Source organism: Mus pahari, chromosome 14 (assembly GCF_900095145.1).
Source record: "Mus pahari chromosome 14, PAHARI_EIJ_v1.1, whole genome shotgun sequence".
NCBI classification, from domain to species: domain Eukaryota; kingdom Metazoa; phylum Chordata; class Mammalia; order Rodentia; family Muridae; genus Mus; species Mus pahari.
Genome location: NC_034603.1, coordinates 44,809,558 through 44,830,570, shown reverse-complemented (window position 1 = coordinate 44,830,570; position 21,013 = coordinate 44,809,558). Strand labels below are relative to the sequence as shown.

Sequence of the window (21,013 nt, the reverse complement as noted above, 5' to 3'; positions counted from 1 at the left end):
ACATATTCACGAATTATACTTTTATCTTTAGTCCCAATTCTGAAACCTATGAAAGAAAACTTGTTCCGATTCATCCTGGGATACATCTGTTAGCCCAAGAGGTAGCACATGCCAGAATCATCTGAGAGATGCAGGAAGTGGCTCAGCTGCTGTTTTAAGATACAATTACTTCATAGCAATAAAAAAAAAATGCTAAAGGCATTAACCCGTCTGTATAATGGATACTTGCTCCATGTTCGTTTTATCTTCTTTAAAGGTAAATAAGGCCGGATAAGGTCATTCATGCTCAAAATCCCAGAACTTCAGAGACTAAGACCAAAAAAAAAAAAAAAAAAAAGGTGAATTCAAAGTCAGCCTGCACTACATAATGAGACCTGGTCAGGAAAGGAAAGGAAGGAAGGATGCCCATTTTCCTCTGTCAGTGGCTTGGTCATAAAAAAGAAAGTTTGGAAACCTATGATATGGATTAAAAGCTTGGCTGAACATTTGATGCTATGCCACAAAGTATATATCTAACAGTCTTCATGGTTGATTGATGTGCTGTTTTTATAATCACCAATCTAAGAACACAACTTTACATAGATCCATAATACAAAAGGCAGAAGTATGTAAGGAACTGTATCCTAGTCCCAAATGAAAATTAATTTAACAATTTTTTATGATCTCAAGTTAGCAATTTTTAAAATCAAATATTCTAATACAACATTATCCAAAGATATACTAATTTGATCCTTACATGCTAAGGAATAGTGGTGGGAAAATAGCAAAAGTCTTTGTTTCATTCCTCTACAGTAAAAGAACTTCCAGGAGTATCACCATCCCTGATTTCAAGCTGTACTAGAGAGCTATAGAAATAAAAACTGCATGGTATTGGCATAAAAAAAAAAAACAAAACAGGTTGAGGGCTGGAGAGATGGCTCAGCAGTTAAGAGCACTGACTGCCCTTCCAGAGGTCCTGAGTTCAATTCCTAGCAACCACATGGTGGCTCACAACCATCTGTAATGGGATTCGATGCCCTCTTCTGGTGCATCTGAAGTCAGCTACAGTGTACTCACATATATAAAATAAATAAATCTTTTTTAAAAAAGCAGAGAATTCCACCACAACCCTTTGAAAAATAAGACAAGTTGATCAATGGAATAGAATAAAAAACCCAGAATGTAAATCTGCACACCTATGGACACCTGATTTTTTGATAAATAAGCCAGAAATACACAACGGAAAAAAGAAAGGATCTTCAACAAATGGTGCTGGTCTAACTGAATGTCTGCATGTAGAAAAATGCACATATACCTGTGCAGAAAATCCATGCCCAAATGGATCTGTAAAACCAGATACTCTGAAACTGATAGGAGAGAAAGTGGGAAACAGCCTTGAATGCATTGATGCAGGAGATAACTTCCTGAACTGAACATCAATAGCTCAGGCACTAAGGTCAACAATTAAGTGGATACTAGCTGTAAAGTAAAGAATAATCATGCTGCAATCCACAGACCCAGAGAGGCTAAGCAATAAGGACTCAAAGGGGATCACATGAATCTCCCTCGGAAGCAGAAATAGAATAGACATTGAAGGAGGACCAGGGGTGGGTGGGAGCAGAAAGAGGAGGGATTGAGTGGAGGGGGTAGGAGAGGATGAAGAGAGAAAGTACTGAGAGAGGCGACTAGAATTGGGGAGCATTTGGGGGTGAGGTAGAAACCTAGTGTGATGGAATCTGCGAGGATGACCCTCTCTAAGACTCCTAGCAATGAGGATACAGAGCCTGACCCGATCATCTTCCGTAACCAGCTAAGGCTTCCAGTGAAGGGACTGGGACACCAACCCAGCCACAAAACCATTGATCTACAATTTGTCCTTCCTATCTATAAGTTGTGCTGGGATAATGGTGGCACAGAATTTGTGTGAGACCCACTCCAGGAGAGAAAGCTTATTCCAACACTCCAGGAGAGTCAGGAACCAGAGGCTGGGTAGCCCAGAGTCCTAGAATAGAATCAAACATAACTGACAAGAAAAAAAAAAATCCAGTGAGATAATGGGTAATGATATTTTGCTATGCTCATAGATTGGTGCCTAGCCCAGTTGTCATCAGAGAGGCTTCACCCAGCAACTGATGGAAACAGATGCAGAGACCCAGAGCCAAACATTAGGTGGAGGAGGGGAGACTGAGGGAAGAGGAGGGAGGGGAAACCAGGGTCCAGATATAACATAAGAGAGAAGAATAAACAAGTCTTTGTTTCCCGCATATGTTTCTGTAAGAGCAGAGTATTAACACAGCAGTCTTGAACCTGGGGTGGTTCAGCAGCATTCCTTGGTGACTTGGGGCATGTTGCGTGTGTCACATGATGCAACACCAGCAAGGGCTGCAGGAAACATCTCAGTTCATTTTGATTTTGAATTAATTGTTGGTCCTCGCACATCCAGAAACCTTTAATGATATAAATTTTATGTAGCCTCCTACATTCAGTGTATTGCAACTTACAAGAATAGACGTTACAAAGAAGTGTCAGAAAGGCTGAAATCTAATCAGAAGTCAGGGAAATAGAGATGAAGCAAAGAGAATGAAAAAGGAATGTCAGCGTGCTAGGAAGATAAATGGGGAGAACGCGGTCCTAAAACCCACAGGAAGCAAAGTTTATCAAGAAGTAAGTGTTAGTGCCTGCCCCAAGCCAGCCTGCCTATGGCAGCAAAAGAAAGACACACAAGCTTCCCCGCCCCAGCCACACTGGCTCCGTGGCATCCAGAAGAAAGACACACAAGTGCCTGCCTCCAATGCCACCGCACACACAGATGAATGTGTGACAGAAAGATGGGAAATGCCGTGAAGAGATGAAAGAGAAAGCAAGTCCAAGAGTAGAAAGGTGGATCTGGAGACTCAATGGCAGTGATAAATAGGCAGATATAAGGATGAGGTCCTGGTCCAGGGGCTGCCACCAAGGGCCATTTTGGGTGTCTGTGGTCCTGCTGCAGCTGTGGGTCTGTATTGATATCTGTGGCTGGAGTTGCCACCAAAGGCCAACCAGATGTCTGTGGTCTGGGCTGCCACTGGAGACCATGCTGCTACAGGAGGACATGCTGATCTAAGTGGCCTACACTGCCACCTGAGGCCATGGGGACATCTGGGCCCAGGCTGCTGCCAGGGGACCATGCCTGGGTCCTACAGCAGCCTAGGTCTGTGTTGATGTCCCAGGCCCATGTTACCACCAAAGGCCATTCAGATGTCCTTGGTTTGTGTAGGAGGCACAATGCTGAGCTAGCCCCACCCCTCACCTGTGCAGCACAATATGGCTGACCCTGATGGCAGGGGTTGGGGGAGAGTTGGCCCCAAGAGTGTGAGCGCTCAGGAGAGCTGGCTCTGCCCCTTGTCTGCCATGGGGTGGTTTGGGCAGAGGGGATAAGCACACACACACCTCCCCCTTTGCCCCTTACCACTTACAACAGGTGGATTAGCTGGTCCTGAGGTGTGGACCCTGCATCTCACCTGGTCCTGAGTTCAAGTCTCAGCAACCACATGATATCTCATGACCATCTATAGTGGGAACTGGTGCCCTGTTCTGACAAGCAGGTGTACATGCAGATAGAGCACTCATACATAAATTAAATAAATCTTTTTTTAAAATACTATCTTAAAAAAAAAGAATAGTTGTAGTAAAGTAGTAGAGAAAATGACTTCATTGAAAAATATTTATTATACTCATTTTTCATAGGCTTTTATATATTTTCTAAGTGTTTTTTGTTGTTGTTAATTGAGATGGTATCTTACATAGGATGGCTTGAAATTCACTATATAACCAAGACGAACCTTAAATTCACGATCCTTCTACCTCCACCTTCCAAGCATTGGTTTTACAGGCATGTGCTACCATAGCAGGCCTACAGTAAGCACATAGCTTAGCTAACTGTGGTGGCACATGCTTTTAAACTCTGTACTAAGCAGGCAGAGGTGGGTGATCTTTATGAGTCTGAGGCCAGTCATTTACATAGAGAGTTCCAGGCCAACCAGGGGTACATAGTGAAGCCCTATCTATCTCAAGGCAAAACAAACAAGCAAACAAAACAAAACAAAACAAAACAGAAGCAGGTAGCTTTATCAGATTTTTTTTTAACCTATGTATTAAAATAATGTTATTCCTTTGAAAAACACTTTCACTTTGGGCATATGGTTCTTTTAATGACCCAGAATATATACAGTGTCAATGTCCTTAAAGGCAAAATTCAAGCTGGAGAGATGGTTCAGCGGTTAAGAGCACTGACTACTCTTCCAAAGGTCCTGAGTTCAATTCCCAACACCCACATGGTGACTCACGACCATCTGTAATGGAGTTTGATGCCCTCTTCTGATATGTCTGAAGACAGCTACAGTGTACTCATATAAATAAAATTAATCTTTACAAAAAAAAAAAAAAAAGCTAAAATTTATTTAAATTTCCCTGATTTTTCTCTGTGCATTCCCAAAAGGTCTGATTACTGCTTTCCAACAAGATCTCTTCCTGTTTTTCAGGAGGACTATGTTTTGCGCAAAATGATGGTTACAGATTGTCTTGGTCTAGCAGAAATCCACACAGATCCCCCGACCATCACGAGGAACGCATGCATCTTTAGGTATGAGGCACATGTGGTTCATCTGACTGGCACGGTCATGAATGTGAAGACACTTCTGCCCTGATTGCTACACACACTCATTCTAATAGCTCATTTATTATTGTTTAACTTTACCGAACAACACTTGCTTTGCTCACAATTCTATGAGCATTAGAATGCACGTGTCCTTCCCATCACCAGCACAAACAGGATAGGGGGCGCTATTTAAAAATAATAATAATAATAATAATAATAATAATAATAATAATAATAATCTCTCATTGAAGCAGGTAGGTAGCTACCCTGCCCAGACCCCACAATGCCTCCCGTCATGTTTCCTGCAGGGAAACTTTCTCTAAGGAAGTGCCCTTCCATGGTTAGAGCCCTTTAGCTGTTTCCCAGGATTACCCTAAATTCTCTCCCCCCATCCCCCGACCCCCACCACACACCTAGAGCAGCTGTCAACCAGTGACAGACACATGCCGGAATGCAAACACCCTCCCTTGCCTTGGAATAAGACTTATTCTTTGGTATAACTGACATCCCACATCTCCTTGGGACTAAACTGAGCAGACAGGATGCCACTTCCCTCAGTCCCTCACAGGCTCCTAGGAGCACCTCCTCATAAGTGACTTGCACGAAGTACCCTTGTTCTGGGCTCTGCTTTTAGGGAAACTTCCAGCATTCATCTAACACATTTTAGACTGTTGGCACATTTAAACAAACAAACAAACAAACAAACAAACAAACAAAACACCTTTCAGATAAGTGTAACTAGGCCATGTTAGACAGCAGCAAGGCAGAGCCTTGTGGTACAGGGCAACCTGGGACTGCTGCCTTTAGTAAGCTCATCAGGGAAGGCGCTCTGCTGAAGGGCTGCTCAACCAGCACCATACCCACCTGAGGTGAGCCAAAGGACAGTCATGTGAACTTGGTGCGTTCTGGGAAGATGAGAGGACCATGACAGGTGATGGGGCAAGATGAGCAGAAGAGGGTAATTCAGTATATTTGGATTTGGAGTGCCGTGAGCAGGCCGGTCTGTAAGAGACTTATGCATATTTGGTTTTGGTTTCAGGGACTTCCTCTTTAAATGCACAGACACTTCGGAAGTTATTTTGGCTTCTTCTGGTGGAGAAACCCACATTGCCATTCCACTTCGCCAGAGAACCAAAGAGGCTATGGGCGTCCTCGATGTTAACATTGGCCAGACCAGGATGCTGGTGTACCAAGAGTATAAAGATCTCCAGAAAATGGCGAAGATGATCCAAAACGTCTCCTATGAAATATTGGGCGAATTCTCTGGAGAAATCGAGAGAACTATGGTTATAGGTATTGTGAATATGGTGGCAGGGTATATTTTCCAGCTAATCATTCCAGAATGTCGATCTTTCCATGTGAGGAGAATCTCCTTGTGCAGTCTTAGCCATGTATGTCTGCTCTGTAACCCAGCAAAGGACAAGGAATCATGTCGTCATCTCAGTTAGACCTTCCAGTAAGAGGCAAGATGGCCCATCTGCTGGGAAACACATGAGGGCAATGGATAGCCCATTTCACAGGTGTGCAAAGTGAGGTTTGGTAAACCACAGATGGTAAAAAGCTGAACTTTTCACCTGGTTTTTTTCCCCCACAATTTAACACACACACACACACACACACACACATATATATATACATATATATATATATCATAATTAATAATGGAGGAAACCTTCAGCCTAAGCCCTAACTATAAAACTCAGATTCAGGTTTGTTTGTTTTTTCAGTTTTTAATCCCTAAATGGTACATCAGATATAATTCTATTTTGTCATTTCTTTTTTCATAATCAGAGAAACTAAAGTTGCTTAAAATCACGGGACATGCTTTTCTTTTGCCTGAGAAAAAAGGTTTATTATAACATGCTCAGAATGCTGTGTATGCTATGTTCATAATTAGAATGTGTATCATTCCAGAGATGGAAAACACGGGAGAGGTGAAGCGGGCAGGGATTCTTTTCTTCCGAACCATGCTGCAGGAGCTTCAGGAATGCCTCCGCCTCCTTGACTCCATGGACTTTGTGTCTCTGCTGCTCTATGAGCACAAATATCATGCCGACTCGGTTCTTCAGGACATCAGTCCCCAGGAGGTGGAAGCCAACGTGGCCCTGGTACACGACATCCTGAAAGGAGTTATTTTGTTCTCTCAGCGGGAGAAAGAATCTTTAAGCGACTTGGAAGAGTGGGAAAGATGGAAGTTTGTGAGTTTGGGGGTGATTTCTAGTGGGCAAATTGTAACGGTGGAGCTCAAAGGCGTGCGGATGCAAGAATCTGCAGCTAGCAGGAGCATCCTCAGAACCCACACCTGAGCTCTCAAGTGTGCATACACACAAGTGTGCATGCACAATGACATCATAAAAGTCCAGCTTTTATCCTTTCTCATGATCCCTATAGACCCCAAACCATATACCCCAAAGCTGTCCGTGATCTCGACATCTGACCCCAGAGATTTGCCGGTTGACAATTTACCTGTCTGGGGTTGTGTACGCTGGTGAGCCAGGCACTGCATTTCTACTGAGTGATCACAGAGCTTATCTTTTGTTCGTTGTCCACAGCATGTTAACAAGTACTTAGTGGAGGAGATTTGTGGGCTTGATCCGACCGCTAGCAACGTGGAGGTTAATGTAGAGCTCGTTACAAGCTATATCCAAGGTAAGGGTCTACCTGATAATTTAAATATATACTAAAAGCCAAAGTCTGTGAGAGATTTCTATCATAGCGAAAATAACAACAATAAGATGGCTCTTGAATTGTGTTTACATGAAAGTAAAAATGTTCATGAGTTTCTAAAAGAAAAGATACAGTCTACAATTTGCTCTGTTCCCTGAAGCGTCCGTGCCACACATAAGAATTAACAGGTGTGCCTGCTTGTACTCACTCAAAGCTTTTTAATAGCTCTCACTACTAAGGAAGCTGAGTCAGGAGGATCTCTTCAGTCCAGAAGTTCAGGGCCAGCCAGGGTGACATTGCAAGACCTTCATCTCAAAGCAAACAGATGGGAACTACAGTAAGAACTGAGCAGTGAACAAAAAGTCTTCTATTTTTAGCTCCAATAAAGACTTGTTAAAAGATCATTAGTGTGTAAAGTCTCATAGTGTGGCCTCCTTCAGAGGAGAGTTGGCAAGAGTGCAGAGCCAGGAGGCTCTTGGGTTGGAGGTAATGGAACCTACCAGAGAACCAGCCATACCCAAAAGCAAACACACATAGGCAAAGTCCTGCTCGGGTGTGGGGTCCTCCACCGGACGGACACCTCAGGCCAGGCATGCAGGTGAATGCAGTAAAAACTGCGTGTTCCACTTAGGAAAAACTAATCACTGACTTGGTGTGAAAGGCAGGATCAAAAGGATCTGCAAGCCCAAGACCAGTGGCCAGCCAGCCAGTGCTGCATGTAAGACTCAGTCTCCAAAAGAAAACAAGCAAAAGCATTATTATCATCAACAGTGACGTGGCTCTGTTACCGCTCTCCGAAGGAAGAATTGGACATTGGGGTACAGTTGGGGAGACCGAACCTGGAGCTAAACACCCTGAGGACAGATCCAGGCTTCTTCGGACTCCCCTACTCACTCTCTCTCTCTCTCTCTTCTCTCTCTCTCTCTCTCTCTCTCTCTCTCTCTCCCCTCCACCAAGTCAGAGGCTTTCTGGGCTTCAGTGGTACATATATTAGGTTGCGAAGCTCAGAACTGAGAAACCCCAGGGGCAAGGAAAAGATAAAAGCAATGGCATGGATGGGAGCCTTGCCCTTCAGGCTGTAGACACGGGTAGCAGAGCACTGAGCTTGTGGTGTGGCGATGCCATCGGGATGTTGCTAGGACAGCAAGGCACTCCCAGAAGCCTAAGAGTGCCTTGGGCTCCCAGAGAATTAGTGTGCACCATGAGTAATGAGAATCTGGTTTAAAACTCCTATTTGGAATTCTACATGAGCAACAGCTCATGACTCTGAGCTCAGTCGTGGGAGCCTCTACATTCACAGGCACCACAGATGTGACTTCTAAGGATCGTTCAAGGGAACCAGTAACATCAGCAATAAAAACAACTGGATAGTGTTTACTGTTTGCCGTGTGTGTGTGTGTGTGTGTGTGTGTGTGTGTGTGTGTATGTGTGTGACTGAATACTTGCTAGGCAAGCACTCTACCACCAAGCTAGACCTCCTATGTGCTGTTTACTTTTTATTTTGAAAGTCTCACTAAATTGCCTAGGCAGGCCTTGAACTTGTGATCCTCCTGCTGTGGGTCTTCTAAGTGGCTAGGGTTACAGACCTGTGTCATTAAGACCTGCCCGGTGTATACTTTCATAAACTTACTCTATATCTGAGGACTTTGGAGTCCAGAGAAGCCTGTATCTGTCCCCCAGGATGCCTAGCTCCAGGCTCGGTCTCCCTGGCCCCACCCCCACCTCTAGTCTCTGGTTCTTCCTTTGGGGGAGAACTAACAGCCGCCATGAACTCCAGCAGGCCAGTTTGTCTCATTGGTATTTATTCTCCCTGTGGCCTTGCTCATCTTTGACCCTGCCAACTTGCCAGCCCCTCGAGCTTACTGCCAGGATTCCTTGTGTTCCTGAGTGATGTTCCCCTTCTTGGACAAGGACATAGGCACCCACCGATCTTCAATCCAGTCCCTCTGACATAAGGAATAAGCACGAGGGACGACCTTGCCATTTTACACCCTGCAGGTGTGTGTCCTTAATAAGCCCATCCGGCAATCTGGGGAGAGGCTAAAGGCTCCTGTGGCAGGGCACAATGCCTCAAAGGAATCTCTTTAGACTCTGCCTCAGATTTGCCTGTTAGAGCCACCTGCTCTGCTCAGAACACAGGCAAATTTCCACCACTCGCCCAGTCTTTGAACTCTAGCCTTTCCTTCAGCATCCTTGACCACGGAAATACTGCGTTCTGCTTTCCGATAGTGCCCTCGTGTGGCAGAAATCAAAACTGTAGGTGATAGACCAGGACGCAGCCAGAAACCAACAATTGGCAGGTTTCCCTTTTAGTGTTATCAGTCTCAGTAGCAACCAACAAAGCTCATAGGTCACCGGGATATATCAGTCCTCCCTCATTTAGATAAAATTCTATCAAGAAATTCTAAGCTCCATGCTTGAGGGAAGAGAAAGCATTCTTTGGGGCGCATCTTGTGTCAGGAGAGGACCCTTGTGGCAGGGGCAATCTATTATAGTTCAAAGTTTGTGTGGCCTTCCTGCAGCTTAAAAAAAAAAAAAAAAAAACTCTTATTCAGGAAGCCCGATCAGTATGAGATGGCACTGGCAATGTCTGCAGGTTCTCTCTGAGATTGGACCTGCCGGGAAGAGCATAGGATCTGGAGTGTGGTTGATAGACACCCCACGGGGAAAACTGAGTGTTGCTTTCCCAGCAGGAGCCATCTCCAAATAGCTTCTGGTTAGGGATGGGATGTTGCGTCCACTTCCCCTTCTCTGTGCTGGGATTTTTGTGTAGCTTGAACGTGTCACAGTCTCTGTGAGTTCATACCTGTAGCAACCTTGTCGGGTCTAGAAGACGTTGTTCCTTGGCATCATCCCCCACCTCTGGCTCTTACAGTCTGTCTCCTCTCCCACACCTTAAGCCTTGAGAGGAGGGGTTTGATGGCAGTGTCCCATTCAGGACTGAGGGCTCCAAAGCCTCTCACTGGCTGTCCTTGCCCAGTATCAGTTGCCTTTCTCCTGGCTTTTCCTTAAGTGCTGGGTCTAGGACCAAGGGTCCCACACTTAGCTAAGCAAGCCCCTGACTTCTGTGCCCTTCCCCAGTAGTGGTTTTCTGGGAAAAAGTGCTTTTCCAGAGATTTTATGTCTGAATAATGTTTTCAGTTAGTCACTCATACTTGAACTTTGCTGGGGAAGAGAGTTTTGAAGACATTTAGGAGTTGGGGACTCAGGTTTGTCTTCCTCTCTCTCTGTCACCAGAGTGGGGGAAACTCGTTAACCAGAGACACATTGACCCATTCCTCATTTTAAAAAACATGAGGTTCCAAGCTTGGGACGTAGGTCGTTTTGTTAAGAGTCCATGCCACACCTATGCAAAGCTGAGGGATCAATGCCCAATCCCACAGAAAAGGAGGCATGGAGGCCCCGACCTGCAATGCCAGCACTTGGGAGGTAGAGGCTGAGAGGTCTTAAGCTCACTTAAGAGCTTGAGAGACTTAAGAGGCCATCCTCGGGTACATTACAAGTTCAAGCCAGCCCAGAGTATGTGAAATCCTGTCTGGAAAGAAAGCAAGAGAAGCGTAGATCACGTCACATACACTTCTGCGTTCTAAACCACTCGGGTTAGATAATACACCAATCACCAACACTATCTAATTTTATGGCATTTTCAAAAGTAAGCTGTAGCCCATTAGTGCTGGCTCCCTCTTCTCTCACTCTGTTCCCCAGCAACCGTGTATCTGCTTTCTTTCTGTTTGGATTTGCCTGTCCGGACTTTTGGTATAAATGGGATTATGCAATTGGTGGTGTCTTGTTCGCCCATCCTAGTGTTTGCAGGGTTCATCTGCATTTTAGTGAATGTTAGGTGTTTATTCCTGAATTATCTATATGTCGATATGCTATAGCTCACTTGGTTCATGGGCCTATGGGATTTTTGCTGTTGACTCTTGGGATTGTGTTGCCAGGACTGGTTTGCTTACAGTTGCTTTGCTGGCGGTGGTGATGGATTTTTTTGTTTGTTTTGTTTTGTTTTGTTTTGTTTAAGAAGATGCATATTCTGTTCTCTTAGACTCAGACCTTATGGGCGAAGTGGTTAGCTCAATGGCGGCTCTCTGTTTAACTTTTGTGGGAATGTCTCTATGGCCTTTTGACTTGCAAGGCTGCTATTGAGATGTTGGAAATCTTCCTTGTTTTCTGATTTTGCAGATGTTACCTTTGTCTTGCTTCTCAGAAGAAGAAGCTATAGAGTCATTCCTTTATCCGCAGAGCTGTGAGATTTCCTGGTGAGAAGCCTTGGCATGGCTGTTTCCACCCATTGGTCTGGGTTCTTGCTGGGTCTCTTCAGTTGTGAAATCCTCACCTCCTGGTTACCTACATACAAAGCATCAAGGGTGCTATTACAGCTGTGCAAGCTGTGCGCTGCACAAAGGCCCCCCACTGAGTGGGCAAATGTCAGCTCACTATCTAACCCATTCCACTGACTGAGTGCTGTGCCTTGACTTGACGCTGTGTCTGCTTGGAAGGGGGCACCTTTTTCTTCACAAAGCTCTGCTCAGCCAGTTGTAGGCTAGTGCATGTATCCAGCACAGGTGACCTGGAGGCGGATGGTGACCCTCCTCTCCCTTTCTCCTGTTCCTTCTTTGTAACACTTTATAACATTGTTATAACTTTGTAACATTGAGTCTCCTAGACTCAGTCTTCAAAGTCCTATTTTTAATGAGTAGAGTAGTACAGCTTAAGTCGTAGACCTAGCTCGCACAAAGCCCTAGGCGTGGTTCCCAGTGTTTGCAAAAATGTGGATTGGGGAGGTGCCAGCCGTTTGCCCTTCTGAGAGCCCCTGCACCTCTGTTCACATTTCATCTTGGGTCTCCCAGGGCACTGATGATTGCATCTTGAAGTGTTCTCCTCCCTCTCTTTCTCCTTTGGCGTTTGAATACCTGTGTCTCCGTGTGATGATTTGCTGGTGTTTAAGAACAAAGTGACTTCCTGCGTGTGTGCTTCTCTAAGTTCTTTATCTTGGACCGTTGGCTTCCAGTGTGACAGGATTCTTCTGTTACTGTCTGGACAGGAAACAGCCTCTCTTCCCAAATCCTAGGGTTTGAGGGGGAAGTCTGCGGGCCTCCATATTTAGAACATCTCCCAATTCCCTGCCATGTTCATCGGGGAACTGCACTCTCAGCCCCGTATCAGCCCCCACTCCCAAAATTCCTGAAATGTTATCCTCAGATGAAATGAGAGAGGAAATCACCCAGTGCTACCAGGTCTCTCACTCTTTCCTAAATGCATCTAGACACCTTTCTGAATGCAGTGAGGCTGCTGGCATAGGTAGATGTAGGCCTCCTCCATTGCTGGCTTAAGCATCCTCTTTTCTCCTGTTCCCCTTGCCCTTCCTTTATCTCTGTCTGCTCCTCAAACTTTATTCCTTCATCCTTTACTCAACCACTTTAAAGGAATGTTGACACTGTGCCAGGCTCTGTCTTAGGACTTTGGGGACCAACAGAGAATAAAGCTGACTAAGGTCCCTGCTCTCAAGAAGCTCACAACTCCAAGGTGGCTCTCGCGTGCTATCAGGAGAATCATCTCAACCTGAGCTACAGTGAGAGCCTATCTAAGACAAAAACAAACCCCGCAAACCTTAGAGTCCAGAGGAAAGCAGAGAATAAACAAGGCAGGGCTGGGATGGAGTCGGTGGCAGAGCACAATACTCACACACACACACACACACACACACACACACACACACACACACTCACACAGAGAACAGTAAACATAACAAATATATAATGTGATAATTAAGAAAATAATAATGCTAAGGATCTGGAGAGATGGCTCAGTGTTCAAGAGCACTGACTGGTCTTCCAGAGGACCAGGGATCAATTCCCAGCACCCACATGGCAGCTCACAACTGTCTAACTCAAATTCTAGTGGGTCTGACTCCCTCACGCAGACATACGTGTAGACCAAATACCAGATGTACATTTAAAAATAATAAAACTGTTTTATAAAATGCAAGATAAAATAAATAAGCAGGGTTGGAGAAATGACTTAGTGGTTAAAAGCATTGAGTGCTCTTCCAAAGGTCCTGAGTTCAATTCCCAGAAACCACATGGTGGTTCACAACCATCTGTAATGGGATCTGATACCCTCAATTAAATAAATAAATAAATAAATAAATAAATAAATAAATAAATAAATAAATAAGCAGGGTAAGGTGATTGGGTTGTATTGGTGGGAGACAGCGAAGAAATGTGGAATGCAGTTTTGTTTTCTCTTGGGTGATGAGGTGGATCTCATCTAAGGTCTTGTGTGAAGCAGTTCAAATATAGATAGTTAAGAGAGACTTTGTCAAATGGTGAAATTTAAGCAGGGAACTCAGCTATATGGATCCGTCTGTGACGAGTACTTCAAGCAGGGCAAGGAACCAAAGCAAAGGCCTTCTGAGGCAGGAATATGGGGTGTGGTGACACAGGGAGGACACTGTGTCAGGATCAGAGCAAGAGAACAAGAGACACATGGAAGATGAGGTCAGGGGGGTGATGGGTGGGGCAGTGGGCCGAATCAGTCAGAGCCTCACACCATAGTAACAGACTATGAGAAAAGGGTTAAGCTGGAGAATTTCGTGACATGGTGTATGCTTTCAAAGAGTCCCTCTGACAGCCAGGACAGTAGCTCCTACTCCTAGTGCTCCAAGGCTAAGGCAGAAGAAGGAGTGTGAGTTCAAAAGTCAACCGGAGTTACATGGCAAGACTCCACCTAAGAAATAAAATAAGGAAATATAAGGAACTGGGCAGGGCCATGCTGACTTTCAATTCCAGCACTTGGGAAGCAGATCTCTGTGAGTTCAAGGCCAGCCTGGTCTACATAGTGAGTTTCAAGACAGCCAGGGCCTATATAGTTAGACACGGTTGAAAGAAGAAAAAAGGGACAGAAAGGGGGGAGGAGAAAATAAGAGGATCATTCTACCTCTGTTAGAAAGGCTTTGGGGTGGGTGAGGGGCGGGGAGGGGAGAGTCAGAGACCAGTCAGCGGGGCTGCCCCAGGAACTGAGGCGGGGGTGGTGCCAACAGAAATGGTGAAACATGGTCGGTCATAGCGCATATAGTACAGATTTTGGTGAGAACCAGAACATAACTCCACAGCTTGGGTGCAAAATGGGAATAAAACAAGAGCCAAGGTTGACGCTATGGTTTGGAGGAATGGAGAGGCCATTAGTAAAATTGGAGGGCGCTGTAGGATGGGGGCTCTGGTGGGGGAAGATGAAGAGTTCACATGGGGGGGGTGGCTCAGTGACTGGCTGCTCTTGCAGAGGACTGGAGTTCAGTTCCCAGCACCCACGTAGTGGCTCACAGCCACCTGTGTAACTCCTGTTCCAAGGAATCCAATGCCACCTTCTGACCTCTGTGGGCACTCTCATGCACACACACAGGCATGTGCACAGCACACACACACACACCTGCATGTATACATAAATAAATAAATAAATAAATAAATAAATAAATAAATAAATAAAAGATAAATACTTTTTAAAGAGGTCACACTTTGAGGCTGGAGAGATGGCTCAGCGGTTAAGAGCACTGACTGTTCTTCCAGAGGTCCTGAGTTCAATTCCCAGTAACCACATGGTGGTTCACAACCATCTGTAACAGAGTTTGATGCCCTCTTCTGGTGTGTCTGAAGACAGCTACAGTGTACTCATATGCATTAAATAAATAAATAAATAAATAAATAACTCTTTCTTAAAAAAGAGTTCACACTTTAGCAAGCTGAGGTAGAGGTGCCTATTGAATATCCAAGCTGAGAACTGATTAAGTCGCTAGAAAAAGAAATGGGGATTTTGGAGAAAGCTCTAGGTAGAGATTTGTTGGCCAATTGGTGATTTGCAAAGGGAGAAGAGGAGACAGTTCTTGGAATGTCTTAGCGCAGAGCGAGCATAGCAGCAGGTTTGACAGCCACCAGAAGTCTGAAGGTGGCTTCACCGAACCATGAACTATGTAAACTCGCACATTTGATTTATGGCCGCGTTGTGAGAAGTCCAGAGTGTGTGCTGTTGTACAGCAATCGTGCTCACAGTGGGAGTGGAGGGGCTGTGTGCTGCAAGAACTCGGGATTCATCCTGGAACAAGCTCCCACTCAGCTGGAGTAACTCAAAGAACGAGCTGTCGTCCTTGCTCAACACGGATCCTTTCCTGATAGGCCTGGGAGGGGCCTGACGGTAACTTTGGGGTGACATTCATATCAGCAGGGACACATTAGGACCCCACTATCACCACAGAGTTCCCTTGCCTATGTAAAAACCTAGCTGGAACTTACACGCCCATCTCCTTCCAGATGTGCACTGCTGGGCTGACCTTCAGCTTACTGTGTGCAGCAGTAATGCTAACTGACTGCATTTTAAAATGACTTAGGGGTGTCTAGCAATTGAAATGTAGAGTTAACGCTAACACGGCGGATGGGAGAGGAAAGCTTTCAAGAGATACTGCTGACCTTGGTTAGTTGGCTGGAAGGAAACACTTTGGCTTTTGAACTTGAAGTTAAATACTTCAGTCTTTTTGCTCTGCCTGTTTTTATTAATTGTCTATGCTTCCCAGAGGATTTAGCTTAATTAATCCAGTGTCAAAGCAGAGATCTACAAATTGAGGTTTAATTTAAAAACATGCTTTTTATAGTCTGATATTTCCAGCATAATGAATTCCCTGTGTTATTCAAAGTTTGATTAAAGTGGGACCTAAAAATACCCTATTAAAAGCTTACTGAATACACCCCTCAAGGTTATTCGGTGGCTTACTCTGAAATCCTTATAGCTTAAATGTAACTGAAAATTGCTGTAAGCATTGCTAAGGCAAGTCAAAATGGTCATAATTTCATAGAGTCGTGGAAGAAAGAAAGAAAAGTAGACATACTCTTGAGAATTGCTATGAGAGGGGGTAGGGACGGTCAGTCACCTGTCTACCGCAAGAGGGCAGTAGCAGCCAACAGTAATGTTTCTGAGCGAGTACAGGCTTCCTTAGAGGGCTCTTTAGAAGCCCTTGTAAATTCATCGACTCTGGAAAGGAAAGGGGAACAGAAACTACTTCCTGGGCGGTTCGGAGCTTTTGACCTTGGTAACAATAAAACAGGAAATAGGCAAAAGGGTCTTGAGAGAGAACGACCCTTCTCTTCACCGTCCTGTCCTTCAATCACCAAGGAGATGGTAACTGGTATAGATAGCGGTCTCCATACTGAATATTCAGCCAAGAGCACAGACAACCACTGATGGACCGGAGCACTCTCTGAAGATTTGGGACACACAGAACAATCTGTGGGGAGCTGTTTTATCTCAGAAAATTAGTTGGGACGGGTACTAGGAGTGTCCTGGGGCGAACTTTGCGTTTATTTAATTTAGATGTATAACATGGGAACATTACAATAATTAGAGTAATCTTTGGAAATCTGTAATATTTCTTTGTAAAGCTTCCAGGAAGCTAATTAGCACAAAGAGGGATCAATGGTGACAAATGTGCCCTCTGTGTTTTAAGTAGGTATTTTTATTGGTCTAGAGTTACCCATAAAGTGAGATGAATCATATGTTTCTAATGTGTTCTCGTGACTAACATCTGTTCTTGTTTTTATTCATAATTGTCACTAATATTATTGAGCTGTAATCTGGAAAAACTTTTAGGACTTGAAATAAAGAAATTAAATTATTCCTTAATTTAATGTTGTTTCAATTCAACATTTATTGAACACTTACAATTGAATGAGAAAAAACAGTGCTTCTCTCTCTCTCTCCCTCTCTCTCTCTGTGTGTGTGTGTGTGTGTGTGTGTGTGTGTGTGTAAAAAGAGAGAATGTTAGAAAAATAATTGCACCCACATGTTTTAAAGTCAGCTTCCAATAAAAATGGAGATGTAACGATTTTTTTATTGTATGAGCCTTTCCTGTTATATGCTACAGCATAGCTCAAAGGATGCTTTCAAAACCAGGCTAAAGCCAAGCCCAGTTCAGGGAAACTTGCTAGTTGTATTGGTAGGAGAAGACAGGAAGTAAAATGTGTCCTGGGGTCTGTGTGATGACTCAACGTTGCCAAGCCTTACAACCCAAGTTTGATCCCTGGGCCCACATGTTAGAGGGAGAGAACTCCTCCAAGTGGGTCCTCTGATCTGCACACACACGCACACACACACACACACACACACACACACACACACTACACTACCATCAGTAAATAAAACTTATTAAAGGTGTTCTGTTTTAAAATTCTAGTAGATGGTTGAGATTCTGGTTAAGCTTCTCTTAGTGATACTTAAAACTCTCGCTCAGTTTCATGTGTATACATAATGGTTTGTTCAACACAAATCAGCAGATCTTTATCCGGGTCAAGGCTGCGTTAGACTAGGAGCCACAGTGATGAATAAAACTTGTTCCGTGCTGGGAGGAAAGAGGCAGATCCTCTTGCATATTGTCTCGTTTGTTCTCATAATAACCCCGCAGTATTGTTCCTATTTTACAAAAAGATAGGCAGGCTCAGAGCAAGTAAATGATCTGTTTAAGATCACAAAATCAGTTGGGATTGAGCCAAAATTAGAATCCAGACCTATTCAACTCGAAGGTGCTCCTTCCATTGGACCAGTCTATCTAAATATTAGTCATTGGATCCTGGGAGACTATAGGAAAGGCAGCTAAAGTTTTCAATAGTTGGCAGTAACTACGTATCTCAAAACAATTTTTACCTAGAGACTATTTCAAATATCATAGTATAAATAATAAGCACTATGTATTCATTATAAAATAATATTCTATACCCAACCTTCACATGCCTTGTTTGAGTGAGGTTCATTTCACTTTGCTTTATAATGCTGGGCAGTGACCTAGGGTTTTGTGTGTGCAAGGCAGGCACTCTGCCACTCAGCTACATCTCCAGCCAAACAGGGTCTCACTGAGTTGCTAAGGGTGGCTTAGAATTGTTATCTAGTTTAGACTAACATCAAACTAGCAAACTTCTTGCTTCAGCCTGCCAAGGAGCTGGGATTACAGGGTATCTCTATGCCCATCTGAGTCTGATGTTTTGTTTTGTTTTGCTTTTAAGATATAAACTATAATAAATAGAAGCAGTCAAGATTTTCTACACCTCTGATCCCATTTTCTTTTTTTTCTCCTAATGTGATCATGAATTTTGGGCATATCACTTTCATGCCTGAGTCATTCCTTTTACTGTATCTCTTGCTTGTCTTTTTAAAGATTTATTTGTTTATTTATTTATTATATGAGCACACTGTTGCTGTCTTCAGACACACTAGAAGAGGGCATCGGATTCCATTACAGATGGTTGTGAACCACCATGTGGTTGCTGGGAATTGAACTCAGGACCTCTGGGAGAGCAGTCAGTGCTCGTAACTGATGAGCCATCTCTCCAGCCCTGTCTTTTTGTTTTTTGATATAGGGTTTCCTCTGTGTAGCTGGAACTCGCGTTGCAGAAACAGGCTGGCCTTGAACTCAGAGATCTACCTGCCTCTGCCTCTTGAGTGCTGGGATTAAAGGCATGTGCCACCATTACCTGACTTCCTTTTACTATATCTTTATGAAGTAATATACCTTACAGGTTTTTAAACCTTTAAAAGTTATACCCAAATATATACAAGATTCTACATATTATATGCATATATATATTTTCAGTATTATTATGTATTATCCCATTACATGATATCAAATTCTATCTACCTTTTAGAATTAAATATGTAAACAAGATACTGCTATCATTTTGATTCACAACATAGCTAATGAATTTTAATCATATTTAAATTTATTTCTTCATAATTAAAGTACAATATTATCTATACTGCCTTTTCCTTTTCTTCATGCAGGCCATTCTCGAACTGAAGTCTGGAAATTCAGGAACATTGTCATTGAACTCCTGTACCACTGGATAAGCATTTGTTTGACTCTCATAGAGCTAAACATGCGACAAGATAGTTCCATTACACCGCCATTGCCCAAGAAGAGTACCACCTCTATTTATGCAATATCCTCAGAGAGATCAATCCGAGAGAAATTTTAAGGATTGGTACTGTATTGGGATATGTTGATTGTGTCCAGTGCTGTTAACCATGAAATATTTTCAACTGGAAAGAATGCCCCATAGATATATTCTGCTCCCAGATACTCACTCCAGTGCTCCCTAAAGCCAAAAGTGCTACCTACCAAAGAGAGAGATTTTTATCTAAATAGCATGCAATAATGATGGCCATAGCCAAAAGTACCAGAATACATAATAGAATGTATTTTAGTTTGAGCTTTCTGTATAACAGGAGACTATTATAGCTGCTTTGGAAGTTGCTTTTCATTAATTTAAATAGCAAAATACAGAGTACTGGGGGTCTGGGCAGTGAGAAATGGCAGCTTTTACATCAAACGAGTACCAAACAATAAAGATTTTAAGACGTGGACTTGTAACTTTTTTTTTTTTAATTTTTTCAAATAGTATCCAAACACTACTTCTCCATCTCTTCTCTATCTCGTCTTTCCTTAACAACTTAAAAGTCACTATTATATTTCTGGTTGGTTGGTTGGTTGGTTGGTTGAAACAGGATCTCCATATATTTCTGAGACTAGCCTTTCTATGTAGCCCAGGCTGGCTTTGAACCCCTGATATTCCTGCCTCCGCACCTTGAGGGTTGTGAGTATAATTATCTACCCTGCCACAAATATCATTTCAATGAACAGGAAATGTTTGTCCATGGCTCACAGAATAAAGAAAACAGCAATTTTTATTAACAAAAACTTCTGAAGTTTATAACTACAAAAGACTGGCTATTTGCTCAAAGCTTGTTATTACAGCAAACTTTACTGCTGTGTTGTAAGATTTCATCTTTGTAAAAACATATCTTATCCCATTTTTAATAAAAATTGGGAAATTAAACTTTGCTTTCTTTATTAGGTGACAGACTGTGATGCGTCCTGAGTGTCTTATAAGTGGAGATTGGCAGCCTGTACCTTTTCCTGATAAGGCACCAGTGGCATTACCAGCTATCTTATCTCGGATGAACTCATGACCAGCGTTTCCACTCTTGGCCACTTCGTATTTGGAGGGAAGCATTTTCAGGCATTTGCAGCAACATTTCTAGCAACAGTGTTCCTGAAGATATTAAACCGATAGCCGTATATCCGGGCTAGTTCAGAACAAACTTGTAAAAATAGATGATGGTGCAGGCAGCTGGGGAGAGGCGGGCCAGAGAGGCTGTTTATATTGTGGTTATGGGAATGAAATTTACTACAGCTTAGTGATAACAGATACTTTATATTTTCATGACTTTTTCTTTTTAATATTTGAGTTATCTTTATTTTATGTGTATGAGTGTGTTTGTGCATCCTGTGCAATGGAGAGTACCTGAGAGAGCCAGTCACAGCCAAATGCTAGGAATTGACCTCTTTGCCTCTGGATGAGCAGCCAGTGTTCTCAACTGCTGAGTTGCGTCTGGCCCTGGGGATGCAGCCCCGTGGGCAGTGTTGTTGATGAGCAAGCACGAAGCCCTGGGATTGACTCCCAGCACAACCTAAAATCAGATGTGGTGGCATACAACTCCAATCCCAGCACTTGGGGACTGAAAGCAGGAGGACCCAAAGCTCAATGTTGTAACTTTGGGGCCACCACTTTCTCAGATAAGCTCTATTTGCTTGTAAAAGGTCCTCACAGCTGAGCTCATTGAAGTTCCCCCGTAGGAGACAGGAAGGATGGGGCTCCCACCTAGGTATCTAGCCACCCCTGCCAGTCAGTTGTTTGC

General features: G+C 43.6%; 1 protein-coding gene across 1 annotated transcript in view; it reads left to right on the top strand.

The window, feature by feature from the left end:
• Positions 1 to 19,290, top strand: part of Efcab5 (EF-hand calcium binding domain 5) — a 94,185-nt gene extending 74,895 nt beyond the window's left edge. The window contains exons 15-19 of the mRNA XM_021212692.1: positions 4,500 to 4,600; positions 5,655 to 5,908; positions 6,530 to 6,813; positions 7,168 to 7,264; positions 19,097 to 19,290. Of these exons, the coding sequence (XP_021068351.1) occupies positions 4,500 to 4,600; positions 5,655 to 5,908; positions 6,530 to 6,813; positions 7,168 to 7,264; positions 19,097 to 19,290 (930 nt within the window). The remainder of the gene's footprint in view (positions 1 to 4,499; positions 4,601 to 5,654; positions 5,909 to 6,529; positions 6,814 to 7,167; positions 7,265 to 19,096) is intronic.
• Positions 19,291 to 21,013: the final 1,723 nt, after the last annotated feature.